At 30.9% G+C, this 19,880-nt stretch overlaps 1 protein-coding gene across 1 annotated transcript in view; it reads left to right on the plus strand.

The window, feature by feature from the left end:
- The first annotated feature begins 2,501 nt into the window (after positions 1-2,501).
- LOC135956844 (repetin-like) overlaps positions 2,502-19,880 on the plus strand; it is a 103,538-nt gene continuing 86,159 nt past the window's right edge. Inside the window, exon 1 of the mRNA XM_065507439.1 lies at positions 2,502-2,562. Within this exon, the coding sequence (XP_065363511.1) occupies positions 2,502-2,562 (61 nt within the window). The remainder of the gene's footprint in view (positions 2,563-19,880) is intronic.

The following is a 19,880-nucleotide window of genomic DNA, read 5'->3' on the forward strand; positions in this document are numbered from 1 at the left end:
ACTACATAGATAATCACGTATTAAGGAGTGGCAACCTTACTACATCAGACGATTGCCTCAAGAAAGCCAGCAAAATTGAAAACACAAATTGGCGGAATTTCTACGAATCTATTGAGAATACCAAGGACTCTATAAAACTTAATAAGGGACATTATAATTTCATCTATGTCAAGAGGATTGTTCGACGATTAGGCCTTCGGGAAGGTACGCACGTTAATCATAGATACTATTGTTTACTTGTGACCATAATCTTTATAGAAATTCCTACTTTTACTTCTATTATCTACTTCGCAGACTGCGCGGACATTTTTGACGGTGAATTTGTATACAGTGGGTCACATTTCAAAGTCAAAGTAATCCAAATATCCCAGGACAGAATTTCTTCTTCCATTGATAGTTTTTATCATTTAAATCATTAGAACCAGATGACATTCTGTCGCGGATGTGGCAGACATCCTTTGCTCCAACTACTCAACTACTATATTCCGTTTGATTGGAAATGGGTAAAATATATTTTTATTTCCATGAAAGAAAAGAACTCACAAGAATGCGAAAGACTTCCGACCAGTAAGCCCATTAAGCAAAAACTGAAGAATTTCACGCGAATCTCGAGCAATCAATATGAGAAACAAAAAAAAATCGACCAAAAATTCTACACAATGTTTTAGAACTGTTTAGAGGGGTCTTGTTTTAAATCAATCAATAGAAGGAGAAACTTAACACCAAAGTGCAGTAAAGACTCTGTATTTCCCTCGCTCCTAAATGAAACATGACTACATTACTCCTTGTAGACTTTGATTGGACATTCGAAGTTCTTATTCCTTCCAGGCGGGACACGGAATATGATAGGACCTGGTTTGTTCTATTGTGAACATGAATTAGGTCACAGAAAGTTCCTACATCGCAGGTATAGTATTAGCTGCAATACCGCAAATCTTCAGATATTATCTTCAGAAGAATGGCAATAGATGGTGCAAAATATAAACATTAAAAATTGGCAGAAAATTTGCTTGTAAACCACTTTTGAATAATTATGAATGGCATCATTCTCACTGGATGACTCTATAAAATTGAAGATTTCTACTGACCACAGTCCTCAATTAGTCACTGCTCTTAAAAATTTAGACATGGTATTTGGAGTTAGGTTTTATTTGCTTCTCTAATGAGATTTTTGAAACATCTTTTCAATAGCATACCTAATTTTTAACTCAGTTAAGAAAGTTTAGAAAATCTTCTTTATTGTATCTGAATAGGACCTGATACTCATTTCACTAACATCTAGTCTTCATTTAGATACTTCCGTACAGCTAGTTAACACCTGAACCTACAAACCAAGTCTTTGAGTATCCGAGGCAACTAACTCCCAATATTCTTGGAATTCTCATAAGCCTCTCTTCAAACCACTGTTTCCATGTGCGCGCTTACACTATGCGTATGCATGTCGCATATGAGATTACGAGTCTATGAGAAGCGGAAAGGTTGTTTATTAGTAGCGTATGTACGAATAAACGAATGAATATGTGAAAACATTTTTATTGTTTAACATTCTTGCGTTAAATGACGCGTGTGTCATCAACATAGAAATAAATTTAAAAAAAAGTGTAAAGTATTTTTATATTCTTAATATTCCAGCCATAATGACAGCAATCGTAGCAACGGTGGCAAATACAGCACCAGCAGCAATAACAGCAACAAACTCGAAAAGAATGGTATTAATAATGGCAACGGCAACAATTAGAGAGAGAACATTGGGAAACATTCATCCTTTCTAATGCATTCAGACGGGAGTTTATTTTTATTCTATTTTGTATAGACAAGTTTTTATTAGGAAATTGTTGAAGTTAGACTCACATATATACATATAAAACGCATTTGTACATGGAGTTTAAATACAAAGTGTTAAAAGGAATTAGTAGCCATTTTAAATTCCAACAATTGCTCCAAAATTATTGCTTATTTTTAGTGTATAGCTACAATGTAATTTTATTTGTATGAAAGTGTTTTCTTAATATCTAGTGAACAAAAAATCTTTAAAGAATTTAAAAAAATCTCACTATGACACACCCTTTAAATGGATATAAAAACAGTTACACACTTTTGCAACAAAAGCCAAATAAAAAAAACCAGGATAATGAAAGGGGTTTGTTATATAAAACAAATTATATAAACTAATGATGCCACTACCACTATTACAGAGAGCTACGCGGTATATGAGTTGGAATATTTGACGCTCTGAAACAACGAGGGTAGAGGAATTTACTGAAATGTTTAAGTGCGTATACTAAAGGAATTCTTCTATGACTGTACAAATAGATTTTAAAAGTTTGCAACAGTAATGAAAATTTGATTCATTAATCTCATTAGAGAATCAAATATAAGCAGTAATTTGACGTGTTGTATTGTTAGGTCAGCAAGTAGTCCCTGGTCCTTAAACTCTGTAGGGTGTATAGCAGGATGCACCCCTGAACCACTATTGATTGATAGACAAAATCCCAAACAATATGTTGGAAATAAATCCAATTTCTCAATTTAGTACGAAGAGTGAATTTGAAGTAAAAAATGGTGAGTAGTAGACTAAAATGAATTCTATATAGTTCCACAATGGCTTAAAATTATATGCATCGGATTTGGATCAATTACACTGCCCAACAGCTTTTTTGTAGAATAAACTTATAGTCCAGCTGTTCTGAATTTTTTTTTACAGTAGGTCAAAGTTTTAATTTTTTGATCGTAGGGATCATTATACTAACTGAATGAAATGTTGTAAGTTAATGTCTAACAGAATTCTTATTGTCAGAGTTATATTGTGCAATTTTATGGGGGTGATTTTCGTGGAAGATCTTAACCCTCTATCTCCTCTCGTTAGGGGTCAATTTGACCCTTTTTTCTAGAAAATCAAACAAATTCCTTTCAAAAAGGATATTTAAGGATTAAAATATTCTACGAACATTTTTGACGGAAAATTTCAGTTGGGGTCACCAAAGATAGCAAAGTTGTAAAGCTCTTTACACTTAATTAACGAAATTACACGCCACAAAATGTGAGACCCAATTTTTTAAAAAATCGCCAAAAATCTATTTATGATCCTAATGAACTGATATTTAAAATATAAATAGTCCCAGAGCACAAACATGCACAAACTTATTTTATAAATACTATCCAAGCTAAGTAGAAATACAACAAACCAGTTAATCGGTTTATATTAAATTTTTATTTAATGGAAATTTAACATTTTTGAATTCTTTATGCAATTGTTTTATATCTTTTAAGAAATGTTGTCAAATGCTACAATTTACTATAAAATAAATCAATATTTTTAAAAATGGTATCAAAGATTTTCATAAATATGTTTGAATGAGCTTTAGAAAATATATTTCATTAAAACCGGTTTGTCAAAAAACTAAAAAGTTAAAAAGGACCGAAACCGGTGGAGTTTACAAAGATGAAAAAACCGGTTGAAGGGTTTTCGGTTTCGGTTTTGAATTCTAATAACTTTGTTTTTTTTACAATACAGTGCCCTTCTCGAAACTGACCAGAAACTTTGACATGGCCATCATTCATAACAAATGTATCTCCACTGTAAGCAATGCAGTCGAAGGACATTAGTTATGTAGTAGTTAACCAACCCACAAGAGTGCCTCAAGGCATGCATTACAAAACACTAATTATCTAAAAAAGTAATTATATTTTTTTTTAAATTTAACAGCGACTTTAGTTACAGATTTGGTAACATTTCTCTCGAAGGTCGAAATGCATTCTGACTTTTAGTTTTTGTTCTGTCAGAACAATATTATAATTTTAGCACGTGAAATTTTGTCTGTGATTTTATTTTTTTTAATCAAAGTTTTACTAACTTTTAGTCGCCGGATCTATTCGAAATATTTTTTATTAGTTTTTCAATAAAATCGTATCATAATTATTGTTTTTTACACCTAAACCGGCAATAATGCCCTGACCTTCTGTCTATACTTGACAAATATTCATCATAACAATAAATGACATTTGTTGTCAAGACAAAATTGTCTAAGCAAAAGCACTAACAATTTTATCATAACGAAACAATAATACTAATAAATGGAGACTAGACCTGATAATTCTTTATCTAGACAACCATTTTGAAGTTTATCATTATAAAAATTTGTCAGGTATAGACAGGGGGTGAGGCAAATTAGTTTCTGAAGGCTTTTCTGAGTTTATTGGGTCATAATTACCCTAAAAAAATTATTCGACAACTTTTTTCTATAATTATAACAACAAATACAAATACATTCCCACAATATTTGGGCATAATTTCCTTTCTTTAATTTAAATTTTGACCTTATAATCAAAGAAAACTGTTCACAACGATCATACAGGTTCGTACAAGAAATGACGATGATATGTTATATAGAGACGTTAGGGAGATATTATTCAAACTTCACCTGGTATTGTCACCACAATCATCTTTATCTTCATAGAACCCTGTAGGTCCCAAAAAGCCTTCTCACAGCTAACAAAAAAAATTTTCCAATGCTATTCCATATCGTTTAAACTTACACAGAAATCGCACAAGTTAATGGCCAGTAGTTGTACGTCTCACTCAAAATTGTCACCAAAGTCTTCGGTGTTGCTCCCAAGTTTAAGTTTTTATTGAGACAGTCTGTAAATATCCACACGATCATACAGGTTTGAGCCATTTTAGAGGGCATTTACGTCAATGTCGTTCAAAATTGTTCACAAATGCAACCCTATTTCAGATCTTTATAATGTAAAATAATTCATAAATACGATTTTCAAATAGATATTGCTAGCATCTGCAAAATCAGAGAATAGGTTTTGAAATTAGACATAGAAGTTTATTTAGAAAGAAAAATTAAACTCATTTGGTGAGATCATATCTACAACATTTAGCGATCTCTTAGAAAGCCAGATTTGAAAATATCTAGGGCCTCTACTACTTTAAGATCGGGCAATAATTTACACATCTCTTTTCTCGATTCGGATTCTCACAGTTACGGAGTGAATATTTTTGCATCTGTGAATGTTAGATTATTGTTTAAAATAAAGAACTTACAGATCAGTAAAAGCTTTGCAGAGTTGATGTTCATTTAGCTCATTTTCGAATGTTAGCACTTCGCGAATTTAAAAAGGTTTTCTCTATGATTTTATTTGAATTTTAGAAAAAAATTCCATGTTTTTGAAGACGTGAATTGCTTGGACATCTCTCAACAGCCTTAAGAACAGTGAAATATAACGGCATCCCTCGAAGCATTTGAACTATAACAAAAAACTCAGATTTTGAATTTGACCAAAAGAAATTCTATATATATGGGGCATTTCATGTCAAGTGAACCAACTTTTGAAATCGATGTCATGCGATCGGGATGAAATTTGCACCAAGGTTAGTTCTATTGGATAGTAACTCAGACAAAAGATCGGTCGAGAACTCTCTGAGTTATAGGGGGTAAAATTTTGACATTTTGGTCAAACAGGGGTTTTTTCTTATCCATGTAACTTATTACCTATTGTTCTTAGCAAAATGTGTCCCAAATAGTTTAGATTGCTCTTTCTTCAATCTTTCGAAAAAAAATATTTAAAAAAAAATAAAAAATTTTTAATATTTTTTTTCCGAAATCAAAAACTTTTTTGACTTTTTTTTAAAATGGGCCCTTTTTTTCTTAAAATAAAGCTTAGATATTTTCCTTGAACACCTATTTGGTCGCTTAGTGGGATGCGAGTGGGATATCTATCAAAATAAATATTTTGTAACTCAAAACATACAATTTTTGACTTTTTTCAACAAGATCCCGATCGGAGAACATTGATTTCAAAAGTTGACATTAAATGCACCATATATATTCTTTATTAATTCTGACACTGGTGGTTAGGAGTGCTGACCTTTGACCAATTCAAATTCAAAGAGTATCCTTTAATTCGAAATTAACATTTCGATTTATAAGAACGCTAAGCAGTAGGATACATTTAAATTTCCTTAAAATTTCTTTCTGTCACTTTCAAAACGACTTGCGTACATAATGGATGAAAGCAAAAAATGTGAAAACAAGTACCAGCAGGAACATCATCAGTGGCAATAGGAATACGCAGCGAGCTATGTTGTAACATGGCAGATAATCATGTTGTAAATGTATAAATTTCTATGAGTTTGTCTGACTGTGTGAATGCGTGTGTCTATTACGTGTTTAGTGTATAAAAATTCCAGCACACACATTAGATGACATCTGTCTTGTGTAAATGTGAGTGTATGTTGGTTTTTTATGAGCTTGTATACATATACATATGTACTTTTTTCTAAAGCAATATGGCCCATCACTCCAACAAACGTCTCCTCTACCCTTTATAAGCCTCCTGGCCTGTTGTCTAAAATATTTCTCTATCACCTTGTTTTTCATTGACATTTTACAGTTGCTTATTAACAGCAATTGTTGCCTGAATTTCTATGCTATGTTTTATACTTTTAGTGTCACTTTTCTGTGTTTTTTAATGAGGCTGATGGAATTTTTCTCATTCCTTCGTTTTTGCTTTTTGTATTTGTTGTCCCTAATTTTTTTTCCATTTCATTCCATTCATTTTACATTTGATACCTTGTTGTGCTTTGTTTTTCGTTGTTTCTGCCCCCATTATCCCCTGGGTAACAAATTGACACGTTTGAAACATGTAATAAAAGTTGTCTTCTTTAATGGATTGTAAAAAAAATTTATGTAAAAAAAAACGCAAAAAAGCTCAAAGAAATATTGTGTAGTTGAGGAAATGAAATTACCTACAGGTTTCTTAATTTCGTTAATGACATTTAAGTGTCTTTAGTCAAGGACTACAACTCAAACTTGTTGGCAATTTTAAAGATATTTTTCTCTTTTTCCTTTTTTACTTTTTGGGGTTTCCTTTTTGTCATTGCAGCCAGTTCAACGTCAATAATCAATCAAATTGTCAATCATTAAATCAGTCGGCTATTAAAAAGTCATGACATTTGTATTATATTATAATTTTTGTTTCCTTTTGAAGAAAGTTTATCTGCTGCAGCAGAAAGGGTAAGGAGTGATGTCTTTTGGAATACAACTATGTAGACGTATTCTTGTTCTTATGGGGAATAAGGAGGACCATCGGTGGTCTTATAATAAGACGGTGGTCTTATACTAAGACGGTGGTCTTATACTAAGACGGTGGTCTTATACTAAGACGGTGGTCTTATACTAAGACGGTGGTCTTATACTAAGACGGTGGTCTTATACTAAGACGGTGGTCTTATACTAAGACGGTGGTCTTATACTAAGACGGTGGTCTTATACTAAGACGGTGGTCTTATACTAAGACGGTGGTCTTATACTAAGACGGTGGTCTTATACTAAGACGGTGGTCTTATACTAAGACGGTGGTCTTATACTAAGACGGTGGTCTTATACTAAGACGGTGGTCTTATACTAAGACGGTGGTCTTATACTAAGACGGTGGTCTTATACTAAGACGGTGGTCTTATACTAAGACGGTGGTCTTATACTAAGACGGTGGTCTTATACTAAGACGGTGGTCTTATACTAAGATGGTGGTCTAATACCAAGACGGTGGTCTTGTACTACGACGGTGGTCTTATACTAAGACGGTGGTCTTATACTAAGACGGTGGTCTTATACTAAGACTGTTGTAGTCTTATACTAAGACTGTTGTAGTCTTATACTAAGACTGTTGTAGTCTTATACTAAGACTGTTGTAGTCTTATACTAAGACTGTTGTAGTCTTATACTAAGACTGTTGTAGTCTTATACTAAGACTGTTGTAGTCTTATACTAAGACTGTTGTAGTATTATACTAAGACTGTTGTAGTCTTATACTAAGACTGTTGTAGTCTTATACTAAGACTATTGTAGTCTTATGCTAAGACTCTTGTAGTCTTATGCTAAGACTCTTGTAGTCTTATACTAAGACTCTTGTAGCCTTATACTAAGACTCTTGTAGTCTTATACTACTTTATAAAATAATTTTAAATTAAAACTCTTAAATTGAACACATTATGGAAAGCTTTGTCTTCAATTAATTACTTTAAATGTCTGCTCTGTTAATTTACAATCGTAATTGTAATTTAATGCTAAATATAAAAAAGGACCTTTTGCTTCAAACGTTTTTGATTTCCTCATTCAATCATCAATTTATTAATTCATCAAAAATAACTTAAATCGCTTTATATAATTTTGTAAACATTCTCCTTTTACTTTGAGGGTTGTCATTAAGTTGTGTATCCCTGGAGTTGGCCAAAAATAATGCACAAGTGTTCAGCTTTAAATAAAAGATATTTAGAATTATTAGGAAAGAAATTGAAAGCAATTAAAAATATAATTAAAGCTTTTTTGTTTAATATATTAGACTAGAAATCGAACCTTCAGTTCAGTTACATCCAAGTGGAACAAACGGATCATAATAATTTATGAGGATTCATTAACACCAGTAACTCAGTAGTGATATAGACTCCCAACAAATTCAGCGTCTTACAGTCTCATCCCTTGATGGTCCCTAAAGCCTAGAATTTGATAATTGCGAAATCATTAACATTCAAGCCCGTGGTCAATTCCAGGACGTAAACAGTTGGGTGTCTACAATGGATAAAGCGACATACAGGGAAATGATGTGGCGGAATAACTTGCGAGTCAATGTTCTGGACTGGACATATAGGTCAAAGAGAAGGGTGTAAAAAATCAGATATGTTACTTTTACAGGGTTATACATATCTGATCATGGTATACACTCCCCTACATAACCTACTTTATTCAATCAATTTGCAAATGTAAACCATTACACAGCTTATTTACGTCGACTACAAATACCAGAATTATTGATATTATTTTCAATTAAATTTCCTTAAATCAACATCATTGAATGACAGCTGTTTCCTAAAATAACTAACTCTCGCAGTTATTAATAAATACACAAAATTTTTGATGAATTGGCACGTTTTGAATCGGGTATCAGTAGCAGCAAAGTAATACAGTTTAAGTAAATTAAATAAATACAACATGAAAAGTTCATTTTTTTCTTTTCTTTTTTTAACTAGCGTGTAAGAGAAAACCTGCTCAAAACAAATGTGTAATAAATACTTAGAAACAACAATCGATATGATTATGTTTTCACAGCAGTTCTAGTAGCGTTTTAACTTGAAACGTTTCAAGCTAAATTAATCTCACCCCAGACTACAACAACACAAACATTAGGTCACCTTTGTGAACTCATACTAACAAAATTACGATACAATTTTATAATAAAAAATAAGACAACAATTACAAACAAAACAATTTTACCAAAAAAAATAAGAAAACTTGGTAATAAGGATAAGGGAGAGAACTGGAGGGGGGAAAAAAGCTAAATAAATACTTTGTAGTTACTTGTTTTTTATTAAAAATTAAAACAAAATTTTTGATAATAAATTGTTTTAACTTTAAAGTTGAGAATACACTCTCTCTCTCTATATTTATTTTTATTTATTTTTATAAACATATCCCAGCAGTTAAGCAAGTAGTCAATGTATTCCTTATAGACAGTAATTGTCATTAATGACTTATCACAAGGCTGACTCAATATATATTTTGGATCAGTTGACACGTATATGCTCTTTGTAGTGCAGAGAGAAGACAATTGGTTACTTATATAACCCAGGTAATCTAGCGTGATGACAATTATCACTTAAGTGCATCTAGATAATATAGAGTGTAGTCACTTTAATCGTTTTTTGAGTAATTCGTACAAACTGGTTTTATACAAATTGTGTTTATATAATTCTCATACTGTTTATTTTTATTTTAGCGTAAGTATACTGATATCACATGTAACATAGCGTGAAGTCAATAGTCACTTTAGTGTCTCTCAGTAATCTATAGTGAAATCACTTTAAACGTTTATTTTGTACAGCACTTTAGAAAGTAGGTATTTCAGCCACCAGAAGCAATCTATTGGAGAGTTGTCGGAGGAAAGTTGGTCTATCTGTGATATGTCATTTTAGATGAGAATTTTTGTGGACAATTATCACTCGTACATGTTAAAATAACTAGTTATGTAGTTTATCAAGTAACTAGTAAAGTAACTGACGCTATGTAACTATCGGACAGTCTCATTGTAATCAAAGAGGGTCAATTGATCCCCTGCTTAGGACATGCACATGTTAGCAAGTCATGTAGCTATTGAAGTAACTAGTTCTCATCCTAAATGATGGGTAAAATCACTAGTTCGGGACCGTCTCCTAGAACTGCTGGGTATATACATGTGTTTGTTTGCATGTGAGAATGTAGCTATTTGTATTGGTGTACGATGATAACAGGGCAGGTCAGGACAGACAGTTAGGCTGGCAGTTCAAACACGTAATAATATTTTTTTAACCAATAAAGTGAAAAATTTTATTTTTAAGGTACGTAACAATTTCCAATTTACAAACAAAGTTTAAACAGCCGCCTTGTTTATTGTTCTTGTTGATATCGTTGGTGTTGTTGCTGTTACTGCCGTTTCCATTATTTGTTTACATAAATACCCTACAGGCAGCAGGCGATGTCTTCCATACTCAAAGTTTCAATTTTATTTACATTATCAACAAATTGCTGTTAATATATTATGACATTTTGTAATTGCGACAAAAAATATTCGTTTGCTTTTTTTGGCATCCTCAACTGAACTTTCGTATTTTGTACCAGTATCAAATTTACTGGTACAAAATACAAAATAAAATAGTAGACTGCTAACATAATCGGTTGATACAACGAATAAGGTTAAGCTTCTCATCAGCTATGTTCCAATTGTCGCGTGATCATCTTGTTACTAGATCACTATTCCTAAGACTAGAAATCTTAATTCAGAAGAAGGATTCAGTAGGATTAAATCCATTAGTCAGTTTTTGACACACAAATAAGTATAAGCCAAGCACGACATTCAGTCTGTCGCGAAATGTTGTTTATTGGATTTTCTGCATGTTAAAGAGTGTGACAAAATTAATCGCCTCGCTATAATAAAATGTATTTTGCACTATTGTCATGGCTTTGTCACAAAGTTCTGTGATATATCAAAAATGCAAAAGGCCTATTAAAACTTGCGACTCTGAAAACTGGAAGTTGAAATCTGAAAAATCAAAAATGGGTAAAATAGCGAAGACAACCGAAACCCTTCTCCTTTCTTTGCTGACCTGTCAACTTCCAGCATGGAACAACAAAAATACAGGATTATCCGCCATAGCTACTCGGAGCTCACGGAGGTTGAACCTGCAGAGGCCTTGTTACTGAAATGCTAGAATATCCTGCTGTACTCAGTATTCTGCAATAAACAAGTGCTTCGGTAAAGATGTTTACTGCACGAAATATGCAGTTATCATCAATCAAGTTTAACAAAACTGTTTAATATTTGGACAAATAAATAAAACTCAACTTAGGCATCGAAAGTTGCAAATTTGTAGGGACTTTTGATAGCTTTTGTGAAAGAAACATTATTAACAACCTACAAAATGTTGAGTCAGTCAATGATCTACCACGCTGTTCCTGTTTGGTCGATTTCGTTTATTGATCGCCAGAGGAAAAGTATGTACTCAAAGATGTGTAAATGCAGCCTAGAGACCGACTACCTTCAAATAATCTCCAAATAATATCTTCATAAGGAAACAACGGTTCTACCCGTCAGGCAATTCAACGCATCAATATGGATAAAGAAACGTTGTTAGCAACCTACAAAATGTTGGATCAGTCAGTGGTCAACTACGCTGCTCGTTGAATAATCGCCAGGGAAGAAGATAGTCTGCCTTCAAATAATCTTCGAACACCATCTCCATTAAGAAACATAGGTTCTACTGGTCAGGAAACACAATACGCATCAGTTCCTTCTGGGATGTAATTGTAGGAAACATCCAGCATTATAGCTTTTATTTTGAAACAATATAATTTTATTCAAAGTATTGGCTATTGTTAGCTATGAACTGCACATCTTTTGAGGACAAGACAGAATCAAGTCACTATAGGACACTCTTTTCCAAAGTGAAGCGTATCCCAGAGAGAGCGTTCTGAAATGATCGAAACAAATCGTAGTCGGACGTGGAAAGGTCTGGACTATAAGGCGGGTGAGGCAAGACTTCCCAACCACATCATTATAAATAGTTTCTACACAGAGAAAACAGATTCGTGATAGCAACCGAATTTGTTGCCAATCGAATGATTCTGTCTTAGTGTCCGAATTTTACAGTTATGGCTACAATATTTTGGAAGGAGTAACAAAAGTTTGATTGCTTCAACTGAAATTCTTCTTTATCAACTGACTTTCTGTGGTGAGAACTGACAAGTTATATGTGTGCAACCGAATTATTCGATTGGCAACAAATTCGGTTGCTATCACGAATCTGTTTTCTTTGTGTATAGTTTTTAAGAGGTACTGCAATATGTGGGTGGGAGTGTTGTCATGATGGATTATTACGATTTCATGTTTGGCCGCATAATCTGTGCAGTTTTCGGCAAATACTCGATTCAAACGAATAAGTTGCTTTTGGTACAGGTTCCCTATGATGCTCTGATCAGATTACAGCAGCTCATAATAGATAGGGCCCTTTTGCTCCCAACAATTACAGTACATTACATTAGCGCCATGAATGTTTGGCTTTGGTGTCGATTCGGTTGGTTTTCCAGACGACTCGGATTATCCTAATGGATCCATTTTCCATCGGTGGAAAAATTATTTTCTTTTACAGCGTTCGGACATCATTTCGGACATGGCAAATCGTATTTCAAGGTCTCTCGGCTTCAGTTCGTATGAAATCCAATTCCCTGCTTTTGGATGAATCCCTCTGCTTGCAAACGTTTTCAAATTGCTACTTGAATAGCTTCCAAGCTCTTGTTGAGTTTTATAACCATCTTTATGAAGTAATGCTTCCAATTCTTATCTTCACATTTTTTTGGCAGGACTGGACGATCTTTGTTGCTTACAATATAATGTGCAATAACCTAGAGAGAATTAATGACAGATATGTAATCCTCATAATGACATATAAGTTATTAAAAACAAAACCCGCGTTCAAAATATATGCAATTTATTAAAAATCTCGATTTTGTAAGTCATACTCCCAATACTATTAAGACTGAAGAACATTCCTAAATGGTGAAACTGTTCGACTTAGTACTAGGAATTATATCAACGAAGGCGAAAACTGTGTCAATTTTAATTTTAATAGAAACAACTAGAGCAACTGGGAGCTCGAAATTAAGGCATTGTTGCTACATCATCCTCCTACTTAAGGATAACCCAATTGGGAAAATCGTTTGACTTCAGATGTATAATTATTTTCTGAATTTATACTGTTCTCTAAACTAAAGCAGGGTATAAACATTATCAAATTGATCCACCACATTTACAAAGTTGCTTCTTTATTATTAATTTTTGTAATATTTTGTAGGTTTTTACAGGCTGTTGAGGTTGCTTTCCTTTTAGTTTTAATATCTCTAACACGGTATAAAAAAAGTTTTTCGTATTTAATGATATTTTCTTTGCGTTATTATTTTTTGTTTTGTGCTAAAGAAGTAATATTCATGCCGGTGAAATTGTTATTGTCATACAATATTATTATTTTTATTATTTTAAACTTTTTCAGTTGAAACAAAAAACAAGCAGTCTGTAAAAAAAACAAAAAAAAAACATATCAGAAACAACTTTTATTATGACATGGAGAAGGTAGATGTTTTACCTGAGTTTCTTCTTCAAGAAAAATAAACAAAAAAAATTATTAATAAAATAAAAACACTCCCAGTAGAAACCAAAAATACAAAAAAAAAACAAGAATACTTTGCGCCCTGACAAAATGCAATAAAGTCTAGAATGTGAGCCATGAAAAGTTAAGGAAGTTGGTTTAATTTATTATTAATATTGAGTTTTTGTTATTTAATTTTGGTACTTTTCAAAGGAACCCAACAAATTTTGTAACTCCTAATACAAGAGCGAAAGAATTGCATTAATGGGAAATATTGCCTCAGAGTCACTGACTAGCTTATTCTTTATTTATTTATTTTTTTTTGTTACTGGTTTATTAGATAGATTTCATTTTACAACCTGGACAATTCCTGTTCTAAATAACAATATAAAAGAATTTATTTTATGGCCAACAGGTAAAATGACAAGACCTAAAGCAGAAAGTGGAAAATGTCGCCATAAATGTGTTTATTTTGTTACTGACACTCTGTTGCTTGTCCATTCATTCATCCATCCACTTACTCCCTGAATCACTAGTTCGATACATTCCTTTCATCCACCCATAATATTCGTATTTGTAAAGTAGATTCTGTCTCTGGCTTTTATTTTTTAATGACTCAATTGTTTTACTTTTAATTCAGAGACACTGTTTCCAAAGGCAATTAATTGTTGTTTAAACTGTGATTAAATATAAAATAAGTTTCGAAATAAAAGTACCACTGTATGTCTGTCATATAGAACTTTATATTCGTCCCTGATCGCCAGCATATCCGACTAAAGGAGGATGAGTCCAAGAACCTTCCAAATTGCTCAGAGAATTCGGCGAGAGAGACTATACCATAGCTCATTTTGGATTCATCAATGAATATCTAATTATCAAATCCATTCATTAAACTACTCTTCGTTCATTATATATTGGAGCAATTAAAATGCCTATTAAATATTATGTGGGGTGGAAGACTGAAGGGTAAAATACGCATGATTCTGACATTACAATATTTTATTTCTATTTGCAGCTAGTTTCAACCCATTGTAAAAACTATAGCAGGTATTGTCATACAATTCCGAAATTTGTTTAACAAAATTTTTAAAAATTTTAAAGTGGAGTTTTGAAACTGCAGTTAAAACGATTCAATTTGTTTGGTCATACGTGCGAATAGGTTATCGTTATTCTAAGAAGACAAAAACTCAGATAGAGCAACTTCGGGTATTATGGACTATGCGTCTAATGTGGACCAGTGTCTTTTTTCAGAAACTATTGAAGGTATGATAAAACTGATTTGTCGTACATTGTACAATTTGTTTGAAACAAAATTTGGTACAGTTACTTGGTAGAATTTAATGTTTGGTTGTTTTATATAGTTAAAGTGGACACGTAGTTTTGCATATATTTGGTAAGAATTTAAGCACATTTAGATTATTAGGTAAAAAAAATTGTTTACCACTGTAACCCAAGTTCGTGGATTAATTTTTTAATCATTCATGATTAGCTGGTTCATGAATTTTATGTATTAAATACTAGTCCACATTACCCTCATATAGTGGTCCACATTACCCTCCAATTTTTTTAATGCTGGTTTTTGGGTTCCTTACAAAATGTTCACATAAATTTTTTATCCTTTGACGGAAAAAATTTTCAACTGCGAAAACAATTAGAGAACACATTAGCCGAAATTACTCTATATTTTAAGTAAAAATAAGATTTTATTTCAATGTTTCTCAAAATATGTTTGAGAAATATTTGTTCCTACATTTCTGGGAAATTTTTAATAATTTTTACATTTTTCAACCAATTTTTGTCTTTTATATCTCATTAGAACGACAATTAAGTATACATTTCGATTCTTTTAATATAAATTGCAAAAATAATTATTTAATGGCAAAATTTTTACAAAAACAGATACGGGTTGCAATCATGATAGAAAGAAAAAATTTCATATTTAACTATAGTTTTATATATATATAAAATAGATGGTATACGTTCCAAAATTCCAAAAAAAAAATGGCTTATACTATTCATGTTAAACATTTATACCCAGTTACACGACCTGTTTCCAAAATGTAAAATTCAAAAAAATCTGATTTTGAACGTACATATTTCATAACGATTTGAAGTGAAAATTAAATGTATCCCATTTAGTTTATTTAACTAAAATAAATGAAAACATTTTACTAAAAAAAATTTTAAGCAAATTTGTCATCACTATTTTCGGACAAATATTTTTTAATGACTTTTTTATTAATTATATTTTAAAAGTAGCCATTAAGGTTTATTAAAGTCTGCTCTTATAATTTGATTTATAATAAGATTTATGGCAGAAAAATTTTAAAAAATATACAAAAAATTCTTACTTTTAAAAATTTGTGAAAAATATTTAAAAAGAAAATGGAACGTATTCTCTATTTAGTTTAATCAACTTAAAAAATTTTTCTATTTAATTACATATTTTAAAAAATTTTCAAATTCCTTTTTAAAGAATTTACTTATTAAGCTAGTAACCCTAAATGTTTACAAATTTTTATTTAAATTTTCATGTTAAATATTTTACTGTTTAATGCAAAAACATTTCAAATAGAGTATCCAAAACCAAAAACCGGTGGACTGGTTTTTTCATCTTTGTAAACTCCACCGATTTCGGTTTTCTTAAGTTTTCGGTTTTTTGACAAACCGGTTTTTGTTAGACGGTTAACCGGTTTTAATGAAATATATTTTCTAAAGCTCATTCAAACATATTTATGAAAAACCTTGATACCAGTTTTAAAAATATTGATTTATTTTATAGAAAATTAGAGCATTTGACAATAGTTCGTAAAAGATATAAAATAATTGCATAAAGATAGAGTCTTAAGAATTCAATAATGCCAAATTTCCGATTAGAGTTTTCATATTAAATAAAAATTTATTATAAACCGGTTTTTTTTGAAGACAAAAACCGAAACCGGTTCACTGGTTATTTTAAAACACACATTTTCGGTTAAACCGGAAACCGGTTTCTTAAATTTTCCGGTTCTTTGGACACTCTAATTTCAAATCAACCTGATATTAACATTAATCATACTACCAGTGCAACCAACATTTTAAAATAATATTCCCAATTTAATTATTGATAAATTCACTGCAATTTATTGTTGTGGAATAAGCTAGTTCCTATGAGCATTTCACTGGTTGCTTAGGACAGATCATCAAGAAATGTTGTCCCAAAAAGGTTTTAGAAAAGGTAAAGATATTATATAAATAAAACTATAGAGTGAATGAGAATTATTGACACTCAAGCTTTAATTAATAAAATATCAAAGCTGAAACAAAACACCAACAATAAACAAAACACAATTCTATATTTTTGTCATATTTGAAAATGATTTAAAATGAAAATGGAATATAATAGTATATTAAACTAAAATAAATAAAAATATGTTGTTAAAATTTTACAAAATTAAATTATTTTCAAACATATTTTTGTTTAAGAAATTTCTTATTAATCATCCTTTTAAAAGTATATTTATAATAGTATTTAATGTTTATTAAAATCAGATATTCAATTTTTAATAATAGCGAGTCTTGTTATTTAATATTAATCATACGACAGCTGTGTTTCAATAATATAAATTCAAAAAATGATTAATTTCTAACATGTTTGAAAATAACTTTAAGTGAAAATTATACCCATTCCATATTAATATTATTATTCTCTTAAAACAAAAACGATTTTTTTTTCAAAAATATTTTTAGACTATTTCTTATTAATAAAATTTTAAAAAAATGTACTTAAGTAGCCTTTAGTGTTTAATAAAGCCAGCTATTATACATTTCTTGACAACTATTAATTTTAAACTTTTTAAAATTCTTACTTTTTAACATGTTTACTATTTTCTTATTTACTATTTTTTATTAAAACAAAAATGTTTTTCAGAATTATCTGCACAATTTTTCTTATGATTTTCTTACCTCTTGTGTGAATTAATAATACATTTAAAACTTACCTGAAAATAAAACAAAAATTAAAACAGTTAACAATAGAAATAAGTTAACAAATAGCAAATAAATTTAAATGATTTGAAATAAAAGTCAATGAAAAAAATTTAGGAAAATGTTTAATTGTACATTGAAACTCTACAGGAAACAGTGTACCACTGCGTATACGTAATATTTGAACAGTAACAGTAACACTAACACCAATAAAACAATGAGCATAGATACAGCAACAACAACAACAGTAAATACCAATACAAATACAAAAAATTATGTGCCACAAAAGACATAAATTTCAATGAAATTTTTATCTGTGTTTCTATGTTTAAATGTGTGAGTGCTTAAGTAATACTACCAGGGCTGCAATGAAAACACGTAAGAGGTCCTACAATAAGTGTGTGTAAGTATATTCTAAGAATCCTGTAGACGTGGGCCATAGAGTATTTTGTTTTTTCGTTAAGTATTAAATTGTTGTTGCTGTTGCTGTTTTTTTATATGTATTTTTGTTTTGTGTAAATAAAAGTCAAATAAACACATTTAAGCTTGAATAGCCTGTACAAATAGCCAGTAACAGCAACAGCAACAACAATGACAGTTAAACACAACAACAACCAACACAGCACTAGCCAGTCAATACATCCATCTTGCCATCCACACAATCAAAATGCCAAAGAAGCAGCCAGTCGTCGTCTTCTACTTGGCCATTAAGTGTAAAAGCATTCATTTCTTATGTCCGTCGTTTTGTCTATCTCAAGCTTATGTTCACGTTTTGTTATTTTATCTGTTTGCTTTATAGAAAGCACAGACACATAGTCCGTCCCGACTTGACGAACTGCCGTTTATTAATACTTCATTCAGCAGCAACAACAAAAACACTTTCAATGTGATGTTTGTTTGTTTATTCGAAAGTCATTTTGTATTTTCAAATTACCGTACTTGAAATTGTTTTTATGACTTTATTTTTTATTTTTTTTTTGTTATTTAGACACTCACTCCAGCTCCTGCATGTCCTTCTTATGTTCTAACTCAAGCTCTTTTCACCTCAGTGGGGGCCGGAATAAATGAATGAATGAATGAAGGTACAAATGACAGACTGAGTACACTGGGCCAGTATATGTAGGTGGGCGCCAATGTGTTTGTGTGTGAGCAATAACTGTTACCGTATTTTCAGCAACACAATGAAATTAAAAGGAAAAAAAACAATTGCACTTGTTGTCAGGGTATTAAAACAGCAACAAATACCAGCCGTGTGGCACCAAAATAGGAAGGTTGTCTGTTAAAACATAATGTTTCTACACATCAATTTTTATACTCTTGACCATTTCATAAAATTTGTTTTTAATTTTTTAAAAAAATAAAAAAAAAATTAGTTTTATAATGAAACTTTTTAAACTTAAACTCAAATGTTTTCTAACAATTTTCTAAATATTTTCTCAAAAATTTTTTTTTTACAAAAATATTTTTTTAAAGACTTTTCTTATTAAACTTATTTGACTTAATAGAATTTTGTGAAGTATATTTTAAGATTATTAAAATGTTTACAAAAACCTGGTATTATAACATATGTACTTGATAACTATTGTAGTTAAATATTTATGGAAGAAATTCTATAAGAATATGATAACTAATATTAATCATACGACCTATGTACAGTGAATTAGAAACGATTTTTTTGTTTCTTGATAATTCGGTATCTCGGGAACTATTGGAGATATTAAAACGAACTAATGTAGACTAAATTGTTATTAAATCAATGGCATTAGAATTTTTAACATTTTTTTATTTTCAAATATCGAAATTCCTAAAACGGGAAAAATGTGTTCCAAAAACTGAGTTTTTTTTAGAAAAGTGCCTACTGTAACGTTATTTACCGTATGATAGTAAAATATAGGGTATTCAATTAATCGAGTTTCTGGTTTAATCGAGCAAATAATTAATCGGGGTTTAGATTTAATCGGTTAATTTTAAATTATTCGATTAACCGAATAATTTCTATTTAAATTTTAAACTGAAAATAAAACCACGAATTTTCTGTACTTATTTAAGTATTTTAATAATAAAAAAGGAACAAAAACATAAAAAATAAACAAAACAATTCAACCAAAAAGTTTAATAAGACTTTAGTTTTAATAAAAAACTCTCTCGCTGATTGTATGTGTTGGAGAAATCGAAAGTAAGGCATGGTAAAGAATATCCAATATCACAGTTTTTTTTTTTTTTTTTCTAAGCA

The sequence above is a fragment of the Calliphora vicina genome, chromosome 4 (assembly GCF_958450345.1).
Source record: "Calliphora vicina chromosome 4, idCalVici1.1, whole genome shotgun sequence".
NCBI classification, from domain to species: Eukaryota; Metazoa; Arthropoda; class Insecta; order Diptera; family Calliphoridae; genus Calliphora; species Calliphora vicina.